Source organism: Melozone crissalis, unplaced genomic scaffold, assembly GCF_028551555.1.
Source record: "Melozone crissalis strain CALT ecotype California unplaced genomic scaffold, PUWL_Pcris_2 ptg000027l_1, whole genome shotgun sequence".
Lineage (NCBI taxonomy): Eukaryota > Metazoa > Chordata > Aves > Passeriformes > Passerellidae > Melozone > Melozone crissalis.
The window spans coordinates 8,397,281-8,418,221 of NW_026535805.1; the positions used below are offsets into that span (position 1 = coordinate 8,397,281).

Sequence of the window (20,941 nt, forward strand, 5' to 3'; positions counted from 1 at the left end):
GAGTAATCCATGCTGAAAGCACTTTAATCTTGAAAATTTCACAGAAAATTCATTTAGCAGTCTATAATCCAAGTGCTTATTCCCCCCTCAAGTCTTACTGTTTTTGATTCCATGACCACTTGTTTACTACAAATTAGCCAAAGGTGTGAATGTTCCTCAGCATGAGATGCACTTAAATTCTGAGCAATATTCTTAAGTTATGCTATGTCCTATCTTGACAAAACCCAAACTTCATGGAAATTTCACTTAAGCGTTTAACAGCTTTATTTTCTCATTTGTAAGTAATACCATGTACACTCTATTACCTCTCTGTCTATGCTTGGGCATTTCCAGTTTTTAAGTTCTTCACAATTATTCCACAACATTTTGTTTCAATAGAGATCATCAGAGTTAAGATAACCACAGCTCATTACATTGCTTTACACTGGTTTTACACCTTAACAGAGTGCCTGTAAATTATCTGTTGATGCCCACTCCATCACAATGGAAGGGCTATAGCATTATTATGTTCTATATGAAAATCAGAATACAACAGATATTTTCTACTTTAAAAAATACAATTTTTGCAGTTAATCCAACAATACAGTGTGGCACCAAAATGTGTTTTATGCTGGCCTATCCACGTCAGACATGGCACTAGTGTAAATCCATGTAAGGGTAAGTAAGTGTACAAGAAGGCATTAAATGCATTTTGTCAGGAGTCTTTGAGCAGCAAGTAGAAGTAACACAGAGAATATTTCCATTTTTGGTACCTCAATCCTTCACTGAATTTTCCCCTATGTACAAACTATTAACACCTTCAGAAGTACACATAATTTAAATGCAAAACTGTAAAGTCATAAAAACAATCACAGTAACAACAAATACAAAATAACCTTCCATATTGTGTAACTCTAACTGTACTTAATCATCTGCTGCAGACCTTTTTTTCAAAGAATTACAACCCAATCTTGAAACAAAATCAAACAAAACAAAGCAAAAACACCAGAAACAACCAAGGACAACCACAGAAACACTGGTAAAACAATAGGTCAAATTATTCTTTGAAGGGTGAGGTTTAAGCAGAAACAAACCAAGACCACACACACAAAATGTAAGTAGCCAGGCAGTCAGTGAGACTGCATTTTAGATTCAAGGAGCCTTATTTGATACGGGTGATGTAAGTTACCAAAGGGAAAAAAAAATTTAAAAATCACTTAACAACAGCAGCTGAGATGCTGACTCGAAATAATGATTTAACATTCCCGAAGCTACATTCCCAAGCAGGATGAAAATGTTATTTTTCACCAACAAAACCTTAACAAATCAAGACATTACTGTTAAAACAAGCCCAATTCAGATGTCCTCTCCTCACACTGCATTTCTTGTGCAGCACAGATTTTGCTTTTTCAAAGAATAACTAACTAAACTACCATGTACTACTATCATTATCTAGGCTAATATTTTTTTAAAATTTAACAGTAAAACACAGAGGAAGAATTAATTTTATTCAGTAATACTGGCATTCTTTAAAAGAACCTAAGATGATGGATTTCTACCTTATCCCCCTTACTGAGCCCTGTTTACAGTGCATCTTCTGGCACCCCATGGAGTCATTTGAATTTTTGTCATTTGGGGTGAAGACTAAATTACAGGTTAATTTCAAAACTGCAAGTAGATGTTGCAGGCTAGATTACTGTCATAAAAGCGAAATACTATGGTAGTTACCATAGTCAGATATAAAGATTTATATAATCAGTATTTTTCTCCTGCTTTAGATGCAAGTTCAGTTAACATCTAGAAAAAAACCAGTTTTACAGAAAACTACTCAATTTCTAAGGAGGCACAACAACATTTATACATTCAAATTAAAGTTTTCAGTGATAAATCTAGCTTTTCAGACTGATGCTCAAACAGCTATAGTATTGTCTCGGCTGTATTCCTAAAGGATTAAAGTGACTGTTTTTAGGTCAAAGCTATCAATAAATGAATGAATAATTGCAATGTCATTCAAGCAGTAGCATTAACAGTTTTCTAGTCTCTACATGTATACTTCTGAAGGCATTAATACTGCACATGCAGAGAAAAAAAAGTCAGCAAAGACCTGAGACAAAAACAAATTGAAATATTGTACTTGTAACTGGGACGTACTGCTCAAAGGGGCTGAGTAAGTTTGTGTTTAAGGAGTACTGTATCTTACACACTGATGTATTGTTACAACTATTTGTAATCTACTAAAATCAGATCTATTTGTTCAGTTGCATTTAATCAACCAACCAGTCATCCACAGTTTACCAGAGAATGGGGTTTATAGAACATATAAATACTAAAACTGACAAAGACAAATATAAAACAAGAAAACATAGAGAAGTTCCAACTTGATAAATCACTACTGCAAAGAAAAAATTATCAAGCTTATGCCTGTACTTGAGCTCCTATGATTTAGCAAACTGCAGTATTTTTTAACTGTCACAAACCGCAGTTAATTCCAAGTGAGTACCAGCAGCAACTTTTGTGAGCAGTTTTTACAGTCCTTTTAGAAAATGAAAAATAAGGAACTCACTGTAGGCTTCAAATTTCAAGCAGACATGAAATTTTAATGTGCTTCTTGAAACAATTATAATAAAAAGAGCTGCACAAAAGAGAATTTCTACATTTTAAGAAAATGCTATTTAGACATAATGATTTTAAACTAACAAACAGCTGTACATTTGAAAGTATTTGGGAGCCTTTCTGTAAGAAGTTATGCATGTCAAACACCCTTTTATCTTCCCCAAGGATACTTACTACTCTAAGACATTAAAAGCCTTCTCTAAAACTACTATTTCATTAATATGGTTCTAGTCAAAAAGGGAAAAAAAAGCCCATATATTCATAGCTATGTTGGAAAAACCGTATTTCCAGCATCAGTTTGGAATAAACAGTATTTAAAGTGTGAACACAGATGGTCCACGCTTCATTTTGAGTTGGCCAGATACTACAGCTTTAAGTCACTCACAAATATTATCTTTTCAAGACTGAGACCTGTTCCACTTAAAGATTAGGTGTATTTTTCTGGCACTTTGAAACTTGCTCTTTTAAAAAAGAAGATACACTATTATTTTTGAATGACAGAAGAAGCCTCAGCCATGAGTACATTCTGCTTGGCCTTTATGCAGCCCCAGGAGAGTCCTATTTTGGCATTATTTTGCAGCTGAAGTTCAAGTTAAGACACCAAGTTTTTTTATTCTTTTCTGTTTAGAATGGCTACGAAGTCCAAGGTATTATGGGTCCAATCTTCCAAAATATTTGTGTGGGCAATTTTAATCACACAAAGCTATCTGAAGAGCCAAAATTATTCAGGAAGTGGAAGGTTTGCAGGATACACTGTGGCAGGACTGGCTATAGCATTCCCCGATATTTCAGCCCCCCTCTCTTTCAACAAGCCACTCCCCTCTTGCTTAAAGAATGTAGCACTAAATCTAACCCTTTTACTTGTAATAAACAACTTTTCCAACCAGAGAGTCTGCCTGATAAAAATAAGACTCCAAATATTGATTTTAATTGGAATGAAGTGCTGCAACATTATGCATAAAGCTTTAGTGAAGTGGCAATTTACCTAAGGGGTTTACTGATTGAAAAGCTCTCAAACCTGAAATCACTAGAGAGGTAAAAAGAAAAAAGGGACTCTCTGGAGTGGGGGTGGAGGGTAGCCTGGTAAAACAAATCCCTCTCTACAAATCTGAAGCAGATGTTAGTGTAGAGGGAAGTCAATTCAGCAAGGTACAATCAGCTTTACAAAAATTATTCTGTAAAAAGAGAACAGGCTCTTGAAAGAGCTAAATGTGTTTCTGTTCATTTGCTGTACTAAGGAATCTTCAAGGAGACTGGTGTTGCAATTACAACTAATCCTCCCCAAAAAATTAACTGTGTTGAAGGCTTTGTAATTTCCCTAGGTACAATTTAGCTGTCACTTACTTTAAAATTTACTCAAACATGCGTTCGGAACAGCACTAACTTCACATGTCAAGTGCTTTCCAGCCAATTGAGTCTAAACTGGAAGTCGGTGTTAAACAACTGAATGATTAGACAAGATAGCTCATTTCCCTGCTCTTTTGTTCAGAATAAAATGCCACATTTACATTATCAGACTCAACAGGATTTTCTGACAGAGGGAGAAAAAACCCTAGTGAACACTGTCCATAGCAAGCACATGAAGCCTGTCATTTACCAATCATCCTTCAAAAAGCAATAGCCATGAATGTAACTTAATTACGACCCAATGATCCTTGACGAAAAATCATCTTATCACTGTCCTGTCCCCATAGGGCAAATGAGACACTTCTGTCCTTTGGCACTGATGATGCTAAATTCCTAATTGCAATAATGGAGTAAGAGAGCCAAACATCCCTAATTTCATTGCAACACACAAGGAGTTTTAATACAATATTTGAAATAAAGCTGCTAAAAAAAATTGGGAAAAAACCTCTCGCCAGTAGAGACATGTGTCCTCCACTAAAAATACCACTTCATTTACAAAGATGCCTGTTTTTACAAGTGCATATAGAAGTCAAATAACTTGTAAGTGCTGCAGAGTGATCTCAAAAAGAATCACAGGTGATTTTAACTCCGTGAAAACAACAGAAGGAAAATTGTCAAGGCACTGCATTCATGCTCTGTCTACTACATAAGAAACTAATCAAAATGGGTTTATATGAGATTAATGACAAATGAGCACACAATGCTCTACTGGACAATGCTGTATTAAAATACACTGACTATTTTTAAAGAAAAACAATCCAACTATAGCCTTTTTATCATTAAAGATACAGGTATTAACAGCCTGTGTTCCCTGACTTAGAACTACAAAATAATCTACTCATATGGTCTGTAACATAATGCTTTCATAGTTAACCTGCAAATTTTCTTCCCTCTGCTTAAGAGTACTTCTTATAACAAGAATTAGTAAATTTTCAAACCTGAAGATTTTTTATTTTTTGTTTCTTTTCTCAAAGGTGAGTTTTTAGAGAACTTAAGCCAAACCCACAATACTTAAAAATCTTAATAATTTTTACATGATGTAGGTATCAGAAGTTTTTCTAATTATCAGCAGGTGGAAAAATCAGTTCAAAAGTAAGACATATTTTAAGACAAAGTACAAGTTCTTTATATACCTGCAGATTTTCTCACACAATCCAAGGAAGGTTTATGACATTATATGACAGACCAAGACCATATGGATTGTCTCATTTTTTAATGTGATTTTCCCATCTTGAGAAACTGTTCAAGGTCATAAATAAAAATCAGAAAATTTAATGCAGGGGGATAGTTCCATTACTCAGTGTCAGAAAAACTGTAAAGTAAGCACAGGTTCTTTCTCTAGTTACTTCAGTTAAATACTTCACAGAATATTAAAGGCAAAATGTCCATTCTACTAGAATGCTGGCTTTTGTAAAGTTATGCTGTCCACCACCAACATTTTTTTTTGTTTTCCATGCTCCGTTAAAAACTTTTAACTTGCACTAGGACTTAATAAGAACTTTAGAATATTCAGGATTGGAAGAAAAGGGTGGATGAAAACATTTTATACCTGTAATTGTTGAAGTCTTCAAAAGCGAATCACAGATTCCTTTACAAGCAATTAAAAAGTTTGAAATAAATTAAGAAAACAAAACACTAGTATAATCACTACTGTGGAACATTTTAAAATAGCCCAGAGTTTATTTCAGAGTCATGCTGATGACCTGCAGCTAAATGACAACATTTCAGCATGATACCTGAGCTGTAGGATGGCAAACAATAAGCACTACTACTGAAAGAAATGACTAACACTTATTTCTGTCACTCATAACTTTCAAAATACTCTTGGCATATCTAAGAAATACAAACAAACCTCAAACCACAACACCTCCCCCTTGCCAAAAACCAAACACCCCAGTAAAAATGCAGTTATTCCTCCTAAGCAAATATGCAGGAAAAAACCTTCCAAATTCTGTCTACCATCAAAGAAGATGTAGTCTCTCCATTAGCATACTTTCCTTTTATTTATATATATGAATTATATTGGCACCCCTACAGTTAAGGACCAATGACTTCAAGCCATACAATTCCAAAGTCTGGAACTACTTTCTCCTTCGTGAATCTAGTCTCATCAAAAGTTCCTTTATTAATAAAAAAACCTCTAACTTTTCATAAAGTTTTCTCAAAAACTTCTAATTCAAAAAAAACCAGTGGAATCAAAATAAAATAACACTCATTACTGTCCCCCTCTTCATCTGCACATGATCACACCTTTATCTACACCATCATACACTACATCTCAAGTGAAAAGAGCTGAAGTAGCACCAGGTACAACTTGCATGTCAATGTGCATAAAGCAATTATGCAAAATGCAGCTGCTCTTATGCACACTGCAAAGCATATCAGATATTTTTCCGACACATTAGTTACATATGATTGCAGTTAAATTGCTTTCATAAACATCTGCCTGGCTTGTGATGCAACCAAGGCAGAGTCACTGACTGAGAAGATGTACACTATATTCTTAACTGCTGACCACTTTTTAAAACACTGTTTTTCAAAGAGAATGTGCACACATCTACCATGAGTTAGCGCTTGCTCAAGAATTTCCAATACAGAAATGGTATACAGACCTTGCATACCCAGAATACCTACAAGAACTAAAAGCCCCTATTGGCTGACTTATATGATAATATGAAAAATCATTTATTTCATAGATATTATATTTATGCCAATAACATTTTGTTTACATGAACCAAATCTTAAGAAATCGATTCATAAACTCTAGCTACAAGTGTCGAAAATCCCGGAACTACAGAAGTGACACAGAAAAGAATAATAAAAGGATTGTGCATATGGTAAAGGAAAAGCAACTCTTGCCTTGATTTTAAAAGGAAATTATTGTAAAATTCATATGCATGTTAATTCAAATATTCTACACGTCATAATGAAAACTTATGCAAAGGAATAATTCACAAGGAATTTAAGACACTTCCCAACAGAATGCCTGTACAAAATTCCTTCTCTCTAATAAATGGTACAAGTATATATTGGCAAAATCCCTCAAACATAACAGACCAGACAGTATTTACTTTGAATTTTAAATTCAGAAACACAGCAGCCTACTGGCAATGATATCAAACTATTTGAATTACATGAATTAAAAATACTTCAGCATTCAACAACCATCCTGCAACTCACCTGAGATATACTGGAAGGCACAGCAAAATAATGCTGTTTTGATGTGGTTCCACTTAACCACAAGAGCTGACACTGCACCTATCATGCTCTCAATAGCTATCTTGTCAAACAGACTTTAGAACAAACTAATTCATAAGCATATTCCAACATATAGCCACTTCATCTCTGATGTGCCCGTAAAACACAGCTGCTGTTCCCAGAGATCGTGACATGATGTCTAGCTGATGAAAAGAGACTTAGCTAAATGAAGAAAACATATTTGTTCATTACTGCTCTAAGATCACTTCAGTAATTGCACGTGCGTGAGCACTTCCAGACACGTATGCGCAGCTGTGAATTGCGTACACAGGTCACAGAACACACATAAATATCATAACTTGGTTCATCTGAAGCCCAAGCATAGCTTACTTTTCAAGGTGAACTGTAATCAGAGGGGCATGAAGGGCAGCAGTTCGCACCAAGCCCAGGTTTGCAATGGTGTCATGTAATCGATTCACTGTTTCAACTTCACCTCGTGTGGCAGCGGCATTAAGAATGCGGAGAAAAGATGCAACTGTTCTGCCTGAGATAGGAACATCCTTCTCTTTCATCTCCGTTAGAATGTTAATAGCATCTACAATGAAACAACACAAAAGACCCTTAGGTAATTTCATGTAGGGAAAACAAACTGCTATTAAAACAGCATTTCAAACCCAGCAGGAATGTAAATTCTGGTGTATAATGCCGATTTCAAGTTAATTACTACTTGCATTTCTAAACGAGACTACAATTATAAATCCACAATAGCATGGTTTTATCATTTTCCTGCAACTTTGACTACAAATTATAGATAGGAACTGTGTGCCCACTCTGCACCACATAACCCTGTACAGCCTGCCCTATAGCTGCAAGATTCTACTAAATGGATGCTTTTATCGTTCAATGCTAACATCTGCTAAATCACTCCATTGTTTCTTCAGCAGATGGCTTGTCACGAGGCCAGATAATAAAGATATGTTTACACTGTATATACAGCCAGACTAATGGTCTGATACCGATAGGGCCTGTTTGCTGTGTCGATACTAATTAGCCAAGGAGAGCCAATGAAAGCTTTCTAACAGACTGCATGTTAAAACATTAGGTTCATTAAGCTTCATTAGTAAGGCGGAAACAAACATTTTTGTATATGGAATAAGCGCATTTTTATAATGTTCTTAATTACTGCATACACAGAATGTTTTGACCACTTTACATTTGGCTACATTTCTGAATTATTTTATTTTCTGAGGAACATTTATCGTCTTAAAAGCAAGCTCATATTTTCAAACTGCTTAATGTAGAGGTGGACATGATCTGATTTATTATGATTTGGACAACATCAGCTTTGTTTATTATTTTTCTAACAGTAAGCTTAATAAAAGGCCAATACAAATTTCAAAGGAAGATCTTACATGAAAAAAACTGTATTAGTTTTTTTGTTTTGTTTCACAGTGCTTTAAATAAAACCATGACATTTTGTGTCTAGGCTTAGACCATGTTTTATAGTGTTACTTTAGTTGTTACTCTACAAAATCATAGAGCTCAATACTCAGAATCATCTTCTAAAGCTAATGACAGTCTAGAGTTATTTTTAAAGATCAACCAAACCATGTAAGCCACAGAATTATATCAGACTAAATTACAAAAACCAAAGAGCTAACAGCTTAATGCAAACATCTAGAAATATGAAGTACGCAGTTTGTAGAACACTCATTAAAAAGCCAAAATTTCCAGGCAGTTTACAGATTGAATATAAAATCCAATAGCAAATATAAAAAAGAATAGTAACAGAAAAATACATACTTTGTGAAAAGTTAATTTTTTTTTTGCAGTACTTGGCTCTTATGAGAGGGTTATGTTTATAGGTTTTATGTTCAGCCTTCAGACCTTCTTAAGCAAAAACAAAGCCATTAGTCTAGGCACATACGCAATTTGTGCCATAAGTCATGATCTTCAAACTCAATCCAAACAGCAATGCTAATAAAAACTAGCTGCAGAAATGCAAAAAGCACTGAGCTGTGCAAATGTAAATGACAAGCTTGCCAATCCATTAAAACTAATGGCCTGCACTGTCCAAGCATCTCTGGTTGAATTCACATGCAAATTTGTATGCAAAATGTTCAAGCACTTTTCAGGACATGATATACCATTAATATCAAGTCACATTTTTATTCTCGAGGCAAGATACCTTTATTATATAGCAGAAACACACAATGAAAGCAAATGGATTACCTTCCAGTCTACCATGCTTTTCTAAGACTTCTATCAGGGCTATGTACTTTCCACTGTCAAGAGCAACAGGTGAATTCTTAGGGAAGCTGGAAATTAAAGCATTAAGAATTTTATCAACAGAGGCTGACATTTCATAGCTTCTGCTTAAATATTTATTTTTAGAAATGCATAACACAGCCACAGCATTAAGAGCTAAAAATGATAGTGAGTCTTAAAGGAAAAATCTGATAGAATTGAAAAGATGCATCATTAGAACATGATTTAAAAACATGATCCATGGACTTTCCCACCCTCAAAAGCCAAAGGTTATGTTTCTGAGAAAGGCAGATAATTAAATAATCTGACTCTAAAATAGGGTATTTTTCAGAAGCCAGGGAAGAAAATAGTGCAGATGACTGGAACAGGGCTATATTCTTTTCGACAGAGAGACTGAAACTATTTGCCTAAGTTCATAGCCACTATTTTCAAGTTCCTTCTAAGCATTGTTTCTTTTCTCTGGAAGTACTAGAAGTTAATTCCTTCACCACTATTTCTTTGTATAACAATCCAAAGGGACACTTTTTTGCAACATGAGGCTACACTTGAGGCAGATCAGTAAAAATGCGCTACTGCAGTGAAACTCCAGCAGAACACTGAATTTCACTTCCTGCAAACTCACGCTGGGGACTGTGTGAGAGCAGAACTGCAGTCAAAGCCAATCCACAACCCTTATTTGTAGAGTGGCAAAATTCTTTATATTCACAGCTCAATCATTTCACATAATTTCTAACACTAGCAAGGTGTAATGAGCACCTGACTGCCAACCTACTGTAAAACCTAAACAAGTACTTTGTGGATGTATGTGAGAGAGAGACCCTGAAAGTCACATATAACTTGTTTTTAAGTCACTACAGCACCAGACCAAAAGGAGCCTTTTGAGGGAAAAAAGAAAGGGACAAATAAAAGGATCATCTGTAGGAATTCGCTCTGGGCTAAGTCATGCATGGCATGTTTTAGCTGGGAGCTAACTTTTACTGCCAAGTTTCAAAGAACTGAATATAAAAATTTAAAATAGAATGCTTGTTGACAGTCTTAAAGTAACACTACTCAAACACTGCTATTCTAAAAACAATATAGGTGTTCCACACTCTAAACACATTCTAGGTGCTTTGTAACACACAATACAGGTGCCCGTCTTTAACTGTAAATTAAGCCAAAATTCAATTTAGACACCATGCCTGTTTAAAATAAAAATAAAACATCTTATGTAGCAATCTGCCTTTTTCAAAATAAAAATAAAATGAAATTACTGACCACAAGAAGTAGCTGCTTCTAATGTTCAATTATACAAAGCAAATTTTTTGTTTCCAAAAACCACACCCATGACTGTTTTAAATGCACATACATTGTTGGGGAAAACTAATTAAAAATGGATGAGGGGGTTAATACTCAACCTACTTAATTCAACAAGGTCTGTGTATCAGCATAAATCTCTGTGACATGTTTCAGTGCCGGTGTACTTACACTTTTTCTTTCAGGTTCATTGCCTCTTCTACATTATCATGTCGACAGCACAAATTTATTAAGGCTGCATAGCCACCGACAACCATGTCCGGTTCGTATTTGGCTTTCACTTCAAGGGCTTTTTGCATATTCTAAAAAAGGAACAAAGCAAAGATGTGAACGAGAGGAAAAGTCAATCTGACATTATGAATCTTATACATTCAGTGTGCAGTTATATGACTGCTTTAGTGCTTTTAGTAGTGTAGGATCACATACGAGAACACAGTGCTGTAATGCTTTAGGAAATTTTAAGAGTGAAAGCTGTTTCGCAAACATTATTTTTGTAGAACACCTTTTACATTAATTTGAGAATAGACTTCTAATAAAATTTCTTGCTTTGCATTTATATTTTTTGCATTTTTTAATGTAAGAGATGTCTTTTTTTTTTTTCATCCCAATAATCGTGAACATGATTAACCCATATTCTAAAACAGTTCTTATTTATTTGGAATTCATAACCATTTTCACCTGGTACACTGCCAAACACATAACAAAACTACTTTCTAAAGGATAAGAAACTACTTATTAATTCCATAGAAAGCTTATCTTTCTATAAATTCTTATTCATACATTTTGACCACTCTGAACTTGCAATGGTGTTTGCATCTAGGCTTATTTCATATGCAAAATTGTAGAGATACACAGCCGAGATACTCAACTCTTTCTAAATTGTGTTCGTAGCAGCAGAGAATATTGTGCTATCACCTGCACAACTGTTACTGCTCCTATAGATCCAGCTTTACAGGCAGGATCATACTGAACAAGAAACCTAACAAAAGTGTGGTGATACCCCACAAATTACAGACACACACTAAATGAATGTAAACTACAGCTGGACGCCTGCCGAATGAAGGCAAGAGACCCTTTATCTCAGAAGAGCTTTCCTCCTGCAGGAAAATGGAATTTCAATCCCTGCATTAACAACCTAGTAATATTTGAATTGCAAATGACTAGTGCATGTATCAGTTGCTTGACAATCTAGATATAAGAGACCGGAGCCATGGCTTGAAAGGACATTTGGCATGTATGATAAACCTATCACAGCTGTTACTATCATTCACTTTGCAGATTATTGTAAACAAACTTCAGCAACCCCAAAACATGCCATTCAAGGTGTTGCTGAAATTAGTTAACCTTTTGATTTAATTGCTTTTTGCACTTATGTTTGATTTATAAGCATCAAAACCATGAAACCTGAAGCACTGCACTTGTCTTTGCTTAACTGTGTCTTTCCATAACACAGTCATTTATGTCCCTTTAAAAATATAGCTATGTGTTTCCAATTATCTCTGCATTGCTTAAGATACCTCTTCTTCACAAAGAGCATGTATGAGTTGTTTCAAGACATCTGTAATAGGCTGGTTTTCAGCTTTTCGCTTTTCCAGTTTCTTCTCCAAAGCAGACACGTCAGATTTAGCACTCTAAATGGAGGAAACAGAAAGAATGTCAATTGTGAAAACACCCTTCCCTGAGCAACTTGTCGGATCACTTTAATAAAAGACAGACAAAATAATCCTTTTCTTTCATACTCAAAGAAATTTTTTTAATCATTTAAGGTGCTTTTATCTGTTTAAACAGTACATACTAATTGAAGACTTGAGTCAGAATACAGTAAAAAAAATAAAAACCCAATATTAAGTCACATATCTACAAAGGTCAACATTACTATTTCTCTCGCACTCAGTTCTTTGTGTTCAGGGAAGTAGGGAATACAAGCCTGTTTCTTTTTCCATCTCCACTTTGCTCAGATCAGAAATGTAAGGACTTGACACTCGACCATTAGAAGCAGTATGGATTTATATGTTTCCTGCCACTCAAGTGGATCACTGTAATTTACAAGCATGAATTAAGCCTCACACCACTATTGTTAACTAACTAGAACTTTCAAAAAAAATATCTACCAGGCAGGGAAACTGAGGCATGAGAACTCAGCCAACTCCAAGGTCAAGTATCAGGTCTGTATGAAAATCTGGATAGCCTTTACTCCTACTCTGGAAAGTAACCTCTGAACTTGAAATGGTAGATTTAAATAACGTTAATATACTTCCATGACCTGAAAGCCAGCGATTACACTTCATCTAAACCCTATATCCAAACAGTATTATTACAGTAAGAACAAGCACAGCTATCTGTGAATTTACTTACTTCTGGAATGTTGTCTGTAGACAGGGATGGTTTATGACACAGTAACCTTACATCCTGAAATTCAGTAAGACAAAAAATATCACTGATCTCCCCCTAAGTTCAATCTCTAAGTAAGCATATCGTACTCAAAAGGTTCAAGGTAATTACATAACAGCAATGGTAAAAAAAGCTGTGTTCTGCAGCACTATTACACTGACTTGAAACAGCACTTATTAAATGTATCCCTTTCACATTAGAAATGAAACCAGCTACAACAGTGAAAAATCACAGAAAGGTTAAAAGGCTTACATATAATCACTGCATGAAGATATTTATTTTGCAAAGGAGAATATATTCAGAGATTTTTTTAGATTCAAAGTAATTGCTATAGAACCACAGACCTTAATTAATTCAGGAACTTGAGAGGAGTCCAGCAGTCTGCAAATGCCGCTGTAGTGGCTGGTGGGGATAACTATATTCTGTACCAAGAGGTGGGGAAAAAAATTATATGAGTTTTGAAACAGAACCAAACTGAAATTTGTCTAACAGAAATTATCTCAGACGTAATTCAAGTCTCCAGCTCTTGCATGTCATTGAGAAGTGGTCTGGTTGTACTTAAAAGCAGCAATTTCAAACCTAATAGATACATGTCAGGCAGGACAGGCATTATGTAGCAAAAAATGAAATGGTACCATCTTCTTCAGCTGATGGAAGTATTGTCTCAAACGCTCCTCCTTGGCCTGTACCTCTGAGTCACTCATGCTGTCAATCAAGTGATAAAGAAAATAGCCAACAGCTTCTGTGGAAAAAAACAAGAGAAAGCATTCCACTAAAATTACCGAGACTGTCATGTTATCAAGATTAATTTATAAGAAATCATTTTGGTGTGAGATGTCACCCTGATGAGAGGCTCTGAAATGGCAACAATGATCACTGAGGCATAGAGATTATGTGGTTTGGGAGCACATATCTAACTGGTGAGTGAAAGGAATATTAATTATTTTCAGACCTAGTGACAGCTTTTCAGTACAGAATCTTACTTCAATCTATTTTTTTCCACTACCGTATGACAGAAGTGGTACTGCCCAAGGCCTTCCCCCCCTTTCCTGCCTGCTACCCCAAATAGTTGCCACAAATATTTTGTCATTGCTCAAAAGAAAAAACAGATTTATAACACTTTGCATATTTATTCTGTACATTTTACCCATTATATTCCATTACCAAGCTACATTAAGTATTGTAATATTAATATAAAAGCATACAAAAATATTTTAACCATTTGAGCAAGTAACACTGAAGAAACTGCCTATTAGCCAATGAAAATTAAGATGAACAGATTTCATCAAATTATGCTAAGTTTCTTATCTATGCAGTGCAAAATATGTGGGGCTCTGTAGCTCTTCCCAGAACAGGAAGAGTATCAAGTACTGCCTTCTCAAAGGTTAGCTGTCCTCATACCTTCTTGTTCCTCCAGCTCTGAAAGGAGGGAGAAAACCCAAACCTTTTTTAAACAAACACATAAACAAAAAAGTATACTTATTTCAAGCTAGAAGATTTGGGATATTAAGTACCATTTGCCTAACCAAATCAGTACCTTTACCATTAAATGTAAAAATAGGTTGAAAAACTGCTTTCTTTTTAAAGTATTTAAGCACTGATACTGTGCTCCTTCTCCATTTTGATCTATAAATTTAGAAAAATACATCATTATCAGTAAGATTTGTTTATCATTCTAAAAAGAAAAAATATCTTGTGGATCTCACAGAATATGCTCTGATTATTTGAATCAGGATTTTACCCAACATGTTTTCAAATTTCACTTTCAAAAAGAAGCAATCAGTGTTTACTGTTGTAATCCCTCAAACCCATCATTACACAGAAGAAGGGATTTGTGGATAAGTTACAATCATAGAAATTGAAACTCTACCAGTTGGTCCTGGAGGCGTCAGGCAATAACGTTCATCCTTGTACAACACTTCTGTTATCTGGTGAGACAGAATAATCGTACATTGCAGCCAAAAGCAGCAAGCAAGGACAAATAGTATCTGAAATTGAATTCTCAAAATAATAAAACATCTCTCTGTTAAAGTATTATTCTTTACCACATCATAGTCATTCCCTAAGAAACACAAAGGGGTTTTTTGGCAAATAAAAGGGTTTTCTTGAAAAAATATTGCAACAGAAATGCTTTCTGAGGTATAGCTTTAAGACAGGGAACACTGGTATTCTGTTTATATATCTTCTTAGGAAGCTAGCTATCCTAAGACACTGCTTAATTGTGTCACTCCTGAAGATGCTACAATTATCTTCCAATTTATCAAAAGGCTGAAATTGTCCTAAAAAGCTTCTTATTTTTTACATCTGAAAGAAGCAAATACAAAAAAATTATAAAGGAACAACATTTATCATGCTCCGGTAAAGTTAAGGTAACTAGCATAGCTAGTTGTAAATAAGTGCAATTTTGAATGACAGAACATGTGTTCATAAAAATTAAATACAACTATATTTAGCACTTGTTTGATCCATCCTGCAAACCAAAGAAATATATAGATTTTACCTCCACTGAAAGGAAAAAAGCATTTACCCAAAAGCCCCCCACATCTTACCTACAAATACTTTAACCCAAACAACATCACTTTAAAAATCATTTGACTCTTCTTAAGGAAATAAAATAACTTTATGAATTAAATCTTCAGTTAAAACTGAAATTGTGCTTCAAGAATTTTTGTTTTATATCCCATGATTCTAGAATGCAATCTCAAAGAAGTCAGAAAGAGATGCATTCTTACTGCCAAAGTGCTGTGTTTTAAGTAATGACAAAAGAAAAGGAACCCTCACCTTCAATTGTTGATGAGAATGGATAGATAAATAAAGACAAAATACCAAATGTGCACCTGAATATCTTATCTATTACTTTTCTACCAACACCATGGACACTGTTCACAGTGAAAATACAGCATTTTTCTGCCCTTTTCACCTCATCTTCCTATGACAAATCAATACACACTGCAATAAAATACAAAAAAGTCATAACAGTTCTTCTGAATCAAATATCAGAATACTAAAAGCAATGAATTACAGAAAAAAATGTGTAATATTATTTCTCTTTCTAAGTGTCTATTTACTTCCAGTGTTAGCATTTCTTATTTTAGAAGTTCAATGAATGTATTTACTCTTAAACTTAGTGAAGGCAACAAAATTTTTCTTCCATTGTGATGAAGAACAAAATTAACTCTAGATATTACTTCACATGCAGACCACTATTACTTCAGCTCTCTGTCCTTCAAAATTTTTTTCATAATGGGATCAATAAGAGATGTCCTATTTTCTTCTCCTGCTCTCCCTTTTTTTTTAAATGCAAAAAAGGAAGGAGAGAGGCAGCAGACAAAAATATCCTCTCACCAGAATCATCACATAGCAGTAAAAGGTAATAAAATGTCAAAAAAATCCTGAACTGATTTTACGCAAACCATTGATCAGAGACTTTCCAAATCTCAAGTTCCATTTACTTCCAAGATTTCTTTGTGAAATCTAAAATGCACTTTTATTAATCAGCAGTTACAGTCCTGAGGAATAACAATAAAAACACAGTGCATCCCATCCCAAATTCTGAAACCACATCCAAAGCAGTATCTGCCAACATCTCCCTTATTCTAGTACTGTGTGAAATGTAACAATCAAGTTATATTGCAGTGTCTTTCTAATGTAGCCCTAATGCAGGATCGGGCAAAACGATCAGCAATTTCCCTTGGAGTTCATCCAGGTAACTTCTTTATTTGGCTTTGACTTCGATGCTTTAAGTGATATAACAGAAACTCTGAAAAACTAAGTCTGCCTTACTATTTTGGTAGCACCAGTGTGAGGACAGGGAGAAAGTTTAAGGAGGGCAGGAAAGCGAATTGATGTCGGATGGCACAACCATGGCAGACTTTGGTCCAGAAGCTACAATTACCTTCAGTAGTAACTACATTGATCTAGAAACTGCAGTAGAATAAGCTAAATGACATGGTAATACCACACTTGACTTTTCACAATTCCACTTAACTGTCTGATTTGAAAACTCAGTTTGATACACTTGTCCCATCTGCCACTGACAGAAGCTCAAGTTAGCCGGTCTACCATTTTCATCTTCACAATTCAGATTTACAACAATGCAGCACAAACATGCAATGCCTAAAGAATCTTGATTTTATTTAGTTTTATCTCCACTTACCTTGCTCCATAGATGTACATCATCTGAGCTGAAGAGGGCAGCAAAGGATAACAAAAGCAACAAAATTATTTTACTCTTGTAGCTTTCTTTAAAACAACACAGAACATTAACACTGAATATCTTATTTAGATGAAATTAAAATACAGTAATTGCCACATACTGTTTAAGTCAATTTTGCACAGAATAACTTAAGGGCTTTTTACTATACTCAATATGCTCATAATTTCTGCTAAAAAACTTAAAACAATCCAGGATTCCAAATAGATCACTTATGACTAGAAAGTGTTTTAGTTTTGGTCTTAGTTCAATTTTTTAACATATCCTAATTGTATTTTTTTTTTATACTTCTCTATTTAGCATTTCAAGAAAATAAGCTTCACTTAAGCTGCACTTTACATAGAAACCACTTGATACATGGAATTTGCTAGGAACAAAAAAATCTAACTCTCCTGTGCATTAGACCTTTTATACACCAAGATAACTACAAGCAGCTATTACCGCATTAATCCTATGCAAAAAAAGAAAGTAATCAAATCTTTTAAGGTATAATGGTCATTATAGTGAGAGAAACACATAATATTTTAGAAAGTAGAAAACCAAACATAGATTTTCTCCCCTCATAGATTGAAACAGAACTTGAAGAAGAATATTCTCTGTACATCATGAGGTTACAACGAAAAATCATGCTAACCAGTTCACCAAAGTATTAAACCCCTGACATCTTAATGTAAATCAGCTGTCTCAACTATTAAAAACCTGACATTTTCCTGTAATTCATAGAACTTCAAAATTCTCATTAGAATCTGTAAGTTTTCAATACTTGTAACTTTCGGAAAACTATAAAACAGCATTAATATAGGCACGGGTAAGAAAACAAAATCTTATTACATGATTTTATTTTCCTGTAATTCTCATTAGAGGAAAGTAAGATGTCAGTCTGAACAGATGCACAAAAACTAGAATGCATTCACAGAAATTTAGGACTTTATTTAGGAAGTTCAAGCCTATGAAACATTTGTTCCTTCTGTGCAACTGCCACTTGTATTTGAAAATGAGTCAAATGCAGGTCCACACAGAGGGAAAAGAAAATGCCATCTGTGAGGTTAGTTAAGCTTTGTTGGGTGAACTCACTCCAACACTGACAGCATGACAATGAACTGCAGATAGCAAATGCATCAATTTCCTAAAGTACTTGACTCTGAAATAGTAATGGTACATCAGGCAAATAGAATGGGAATACTTTCAAGCAGTTACTGGAAAAGAGCAGTTTCACCAGAAATCCATAAACTAGTCTGCCACAGACATTGTTTACATGTCCCTGGCATCCCTACCCTGTACTTTTGCACTCCAATCCTGAACTTTGTTCATTTCAACACACAAGACCTGCATTTAGCCATAAAATTTTGCTGTGGTCTTTACAAAAGTTACAAATATTCTTTCTTCTCTGCTATATCATACCCTCAAGTTTCATGCTCAGGCTGTTATAGCCATTAAAGTTTAAAACAGAAAAGGCAACATGAGTGGGTATGCTTTCAGAAATAATGTAAGGGTAAAATCTGAGCACAGGTGACCTTGAACACAGTGTCTGAAACCAGGGAGCAAGAAGGGCAAACAAAAGAAAAACATAAAACAGATAAACGAAACTTATGACACACCTAAGAGTGGCAATGAAAGCTGAAGTAAAAAGTGAAAAAAACCCACCACCACCCCATCCCCCCAAAAAAATCACATCAAAAGACCTCTAACCTTAATTTCTATCAGAATTCTGAGCTTTTAGCCCAGATATCCAATAACTGATGTAATCAGAACAGCAGGAATTGTTTCCCCTATGAGGAAAGTAACTGTTTCACTTGGGAAGACTGTAATATTTAGCACATAGTTTGCTAGCAAGATGATGACATTGTAAAGATACTTTAAATCACATTCTGCACACCTGCACAGTTTCTCCGTGGCAGGAATATTTCAGCCTGGTGTTGGTTGTGGGTGGTAAACATTGGCATGGATTGCTTTCTAGTGAAAATCCTACTTCAGTTGGATATTTATCCATACTTATAGAGAGAAAATGTGTTTAGAAAGTCTTTTACTTTAATTAATACATCTGAAACAGATGATTCCGGGGCTGACTATTGAAGAAACAGCAATATGCTCCTACTGGATCTAAAATATTTCACTTATCCCTTGGATGCCAAGGCCAGCTAGGGCCTAGCTGAGAAACCAAATTTCAACACTGGTTTGCTTTTTCTCCTCCTTTTCCTATGATACAACAGGACCAGGTAGATAGAACATGCAATTTACTAGGAAATTATTTTGGTCATATTCACCTGTCATGTTTTACTAATATCCAACCAAAACCAGTTCTACTTCACACTCATTACAAAATTCCAAGAAATAACAAAATCAACCTTCAAACCCTGGTCCTGGATAATATTAGGTGACTTCTCTTGTTCCCTGTGGTGTAGGCATGCTGAAAAAAACCCTATCATTCCCAGTCCTAAACATTTGACTGGGGCAAGCATTGCATGATAGAAGTGCTTGCTAATTCACACCTGCTTGCAGAAGCTTAAGACAATCTTACAAACACCCAAGGAACCTTCCTTGCAGAACAGGACCATACGACTGGGAACACAAAGTCCTGGCAATGTAGCTCAGAACCAGGTGTTACATGTCAGTGTTCAGGAGCCACATTAACCCAGAGGGCACAGAAAGTTAGCACATGTAGCAGAAAAAGCCAGGCTCCTACTGGTATTTCACCTTCATCAAGCACCCTATTACTTTACTGGTTAATAGTGACAATCTTTAGGGAAATTTTACAGTAGCACAGCTGTTTATTAAAAAAAAAGTGAATGAAGATAAACCCCCAAATGTTTACTAACCTAAGTTTATATATGGGCACATAGCACAGAACAAAGAATAATGAAATTCTTTTTCATCTACTACACATAATGTTTCAAGTGTAGGCTCATACATAGTAGAGGCAAGGAAAATGAGGAAAGCAGGGAGGAACAACAGTATCTCCTACTACACCTGGAATGCTACTTTTCAAACCTGAAGCAGGGGACAAAAGACTAGACAGACTTCTGTTCAACAAGACAAAAAGAGAGGGAACTTTGTTACACAGGAAAAAGAAAGTATTCATATAACAACCTTACCTTTTAAAACCCATAAAGAGGCTGTTTCTAAACAGACGATTATCTATAGCAGGCATGTTTGCTGAAGACACTGGAAATAAAGAAAATTTTCTCAATAGTCATTGTCAAAAAATCCCTGAATTGCAACAACTGAGCAGATCATGTAAATAAACCACCACTTGAAAAGCTATTTTGATAGTTTACTAAATGCTGACAAACATTTATAAACCAAGATTTAAAATGTCCAAGTGTTTGAAACAGTCTTGTTTTTATCAGCTCTAAATCTGATCCATTTCAAAAGCAATCAAATATTCAGAAAGTCAGAAGTTTTCCCTCTATATTGTCTTCCATGTCAATAGTTAATAAATTAACTTTTTATAATTATTAATTGCATAAAGCATCTTTCTAAAGAAAGTACAAGACCAATTCCATAAAGCCAGACAAACCTCAAACAATACTAATCAAGAAAACCTGAGATACTAGTGCTGGAACAAAAAAAATCCAC

The 20,941-nt window shown here is 35.0% G+C and overlaps 1 protein-coding gene across 1 annotated transcript in view; it reads right to left on the minus strand.

The window, feature by feature from the left end:
* LRPPRC (leucine rich pentatricopeptide repeat containing) overlaps positions 1 to 20,941 on the minus strand; it is a 78,848-nt gene that overhangs the window by 38,689 nt on the left and 19,218 nt on the right. Inside the window, exons 14-23 of the mRNA XM_054280472.1 lie at positions 20,458 to 20,527; positions 17,309 to 17,336; positions 15,023 to 15,080; positions 13,788 to 13,894; positions 13,497 to 13,574; positions 13,117 to 13,170; positions 12,279 to 12,392; positions 10,933 to 11,063; positions 9,430 to 9,515; positions 7,588 to 7,792 (exon numbers count right to left, since the gene is read on the minus strand). Coding sequence (XP_054136447.1) covers positions 7,588 to 7,792; positions 9,430 to 9,515; positions 10,933 to 11,063; positions 12,279 to 12,392; positions 13,117 to 13,170; positions 13,497 to 13,574; positions 13,788 to 13,894; positions 15,023 to 15,080; positions 17,309 to 17,336; positions 20,458 to 20,527 — 931 coding nt within the window. The remainder of the gene's footprint in view (positions 1 to 7,587; positions 7,793 to 9,429; positions 9,516 to 10,932; positions 11,064 to 12,278; positions 12,393 to 13,116; positions 13,171 to 13,496; positions 13,575 to 13,787; positions 13,895 to 15,022; positions 15,081 to 17,308; positions 17,337 to 20,457; positions 20,528 to 20,941) is intronic.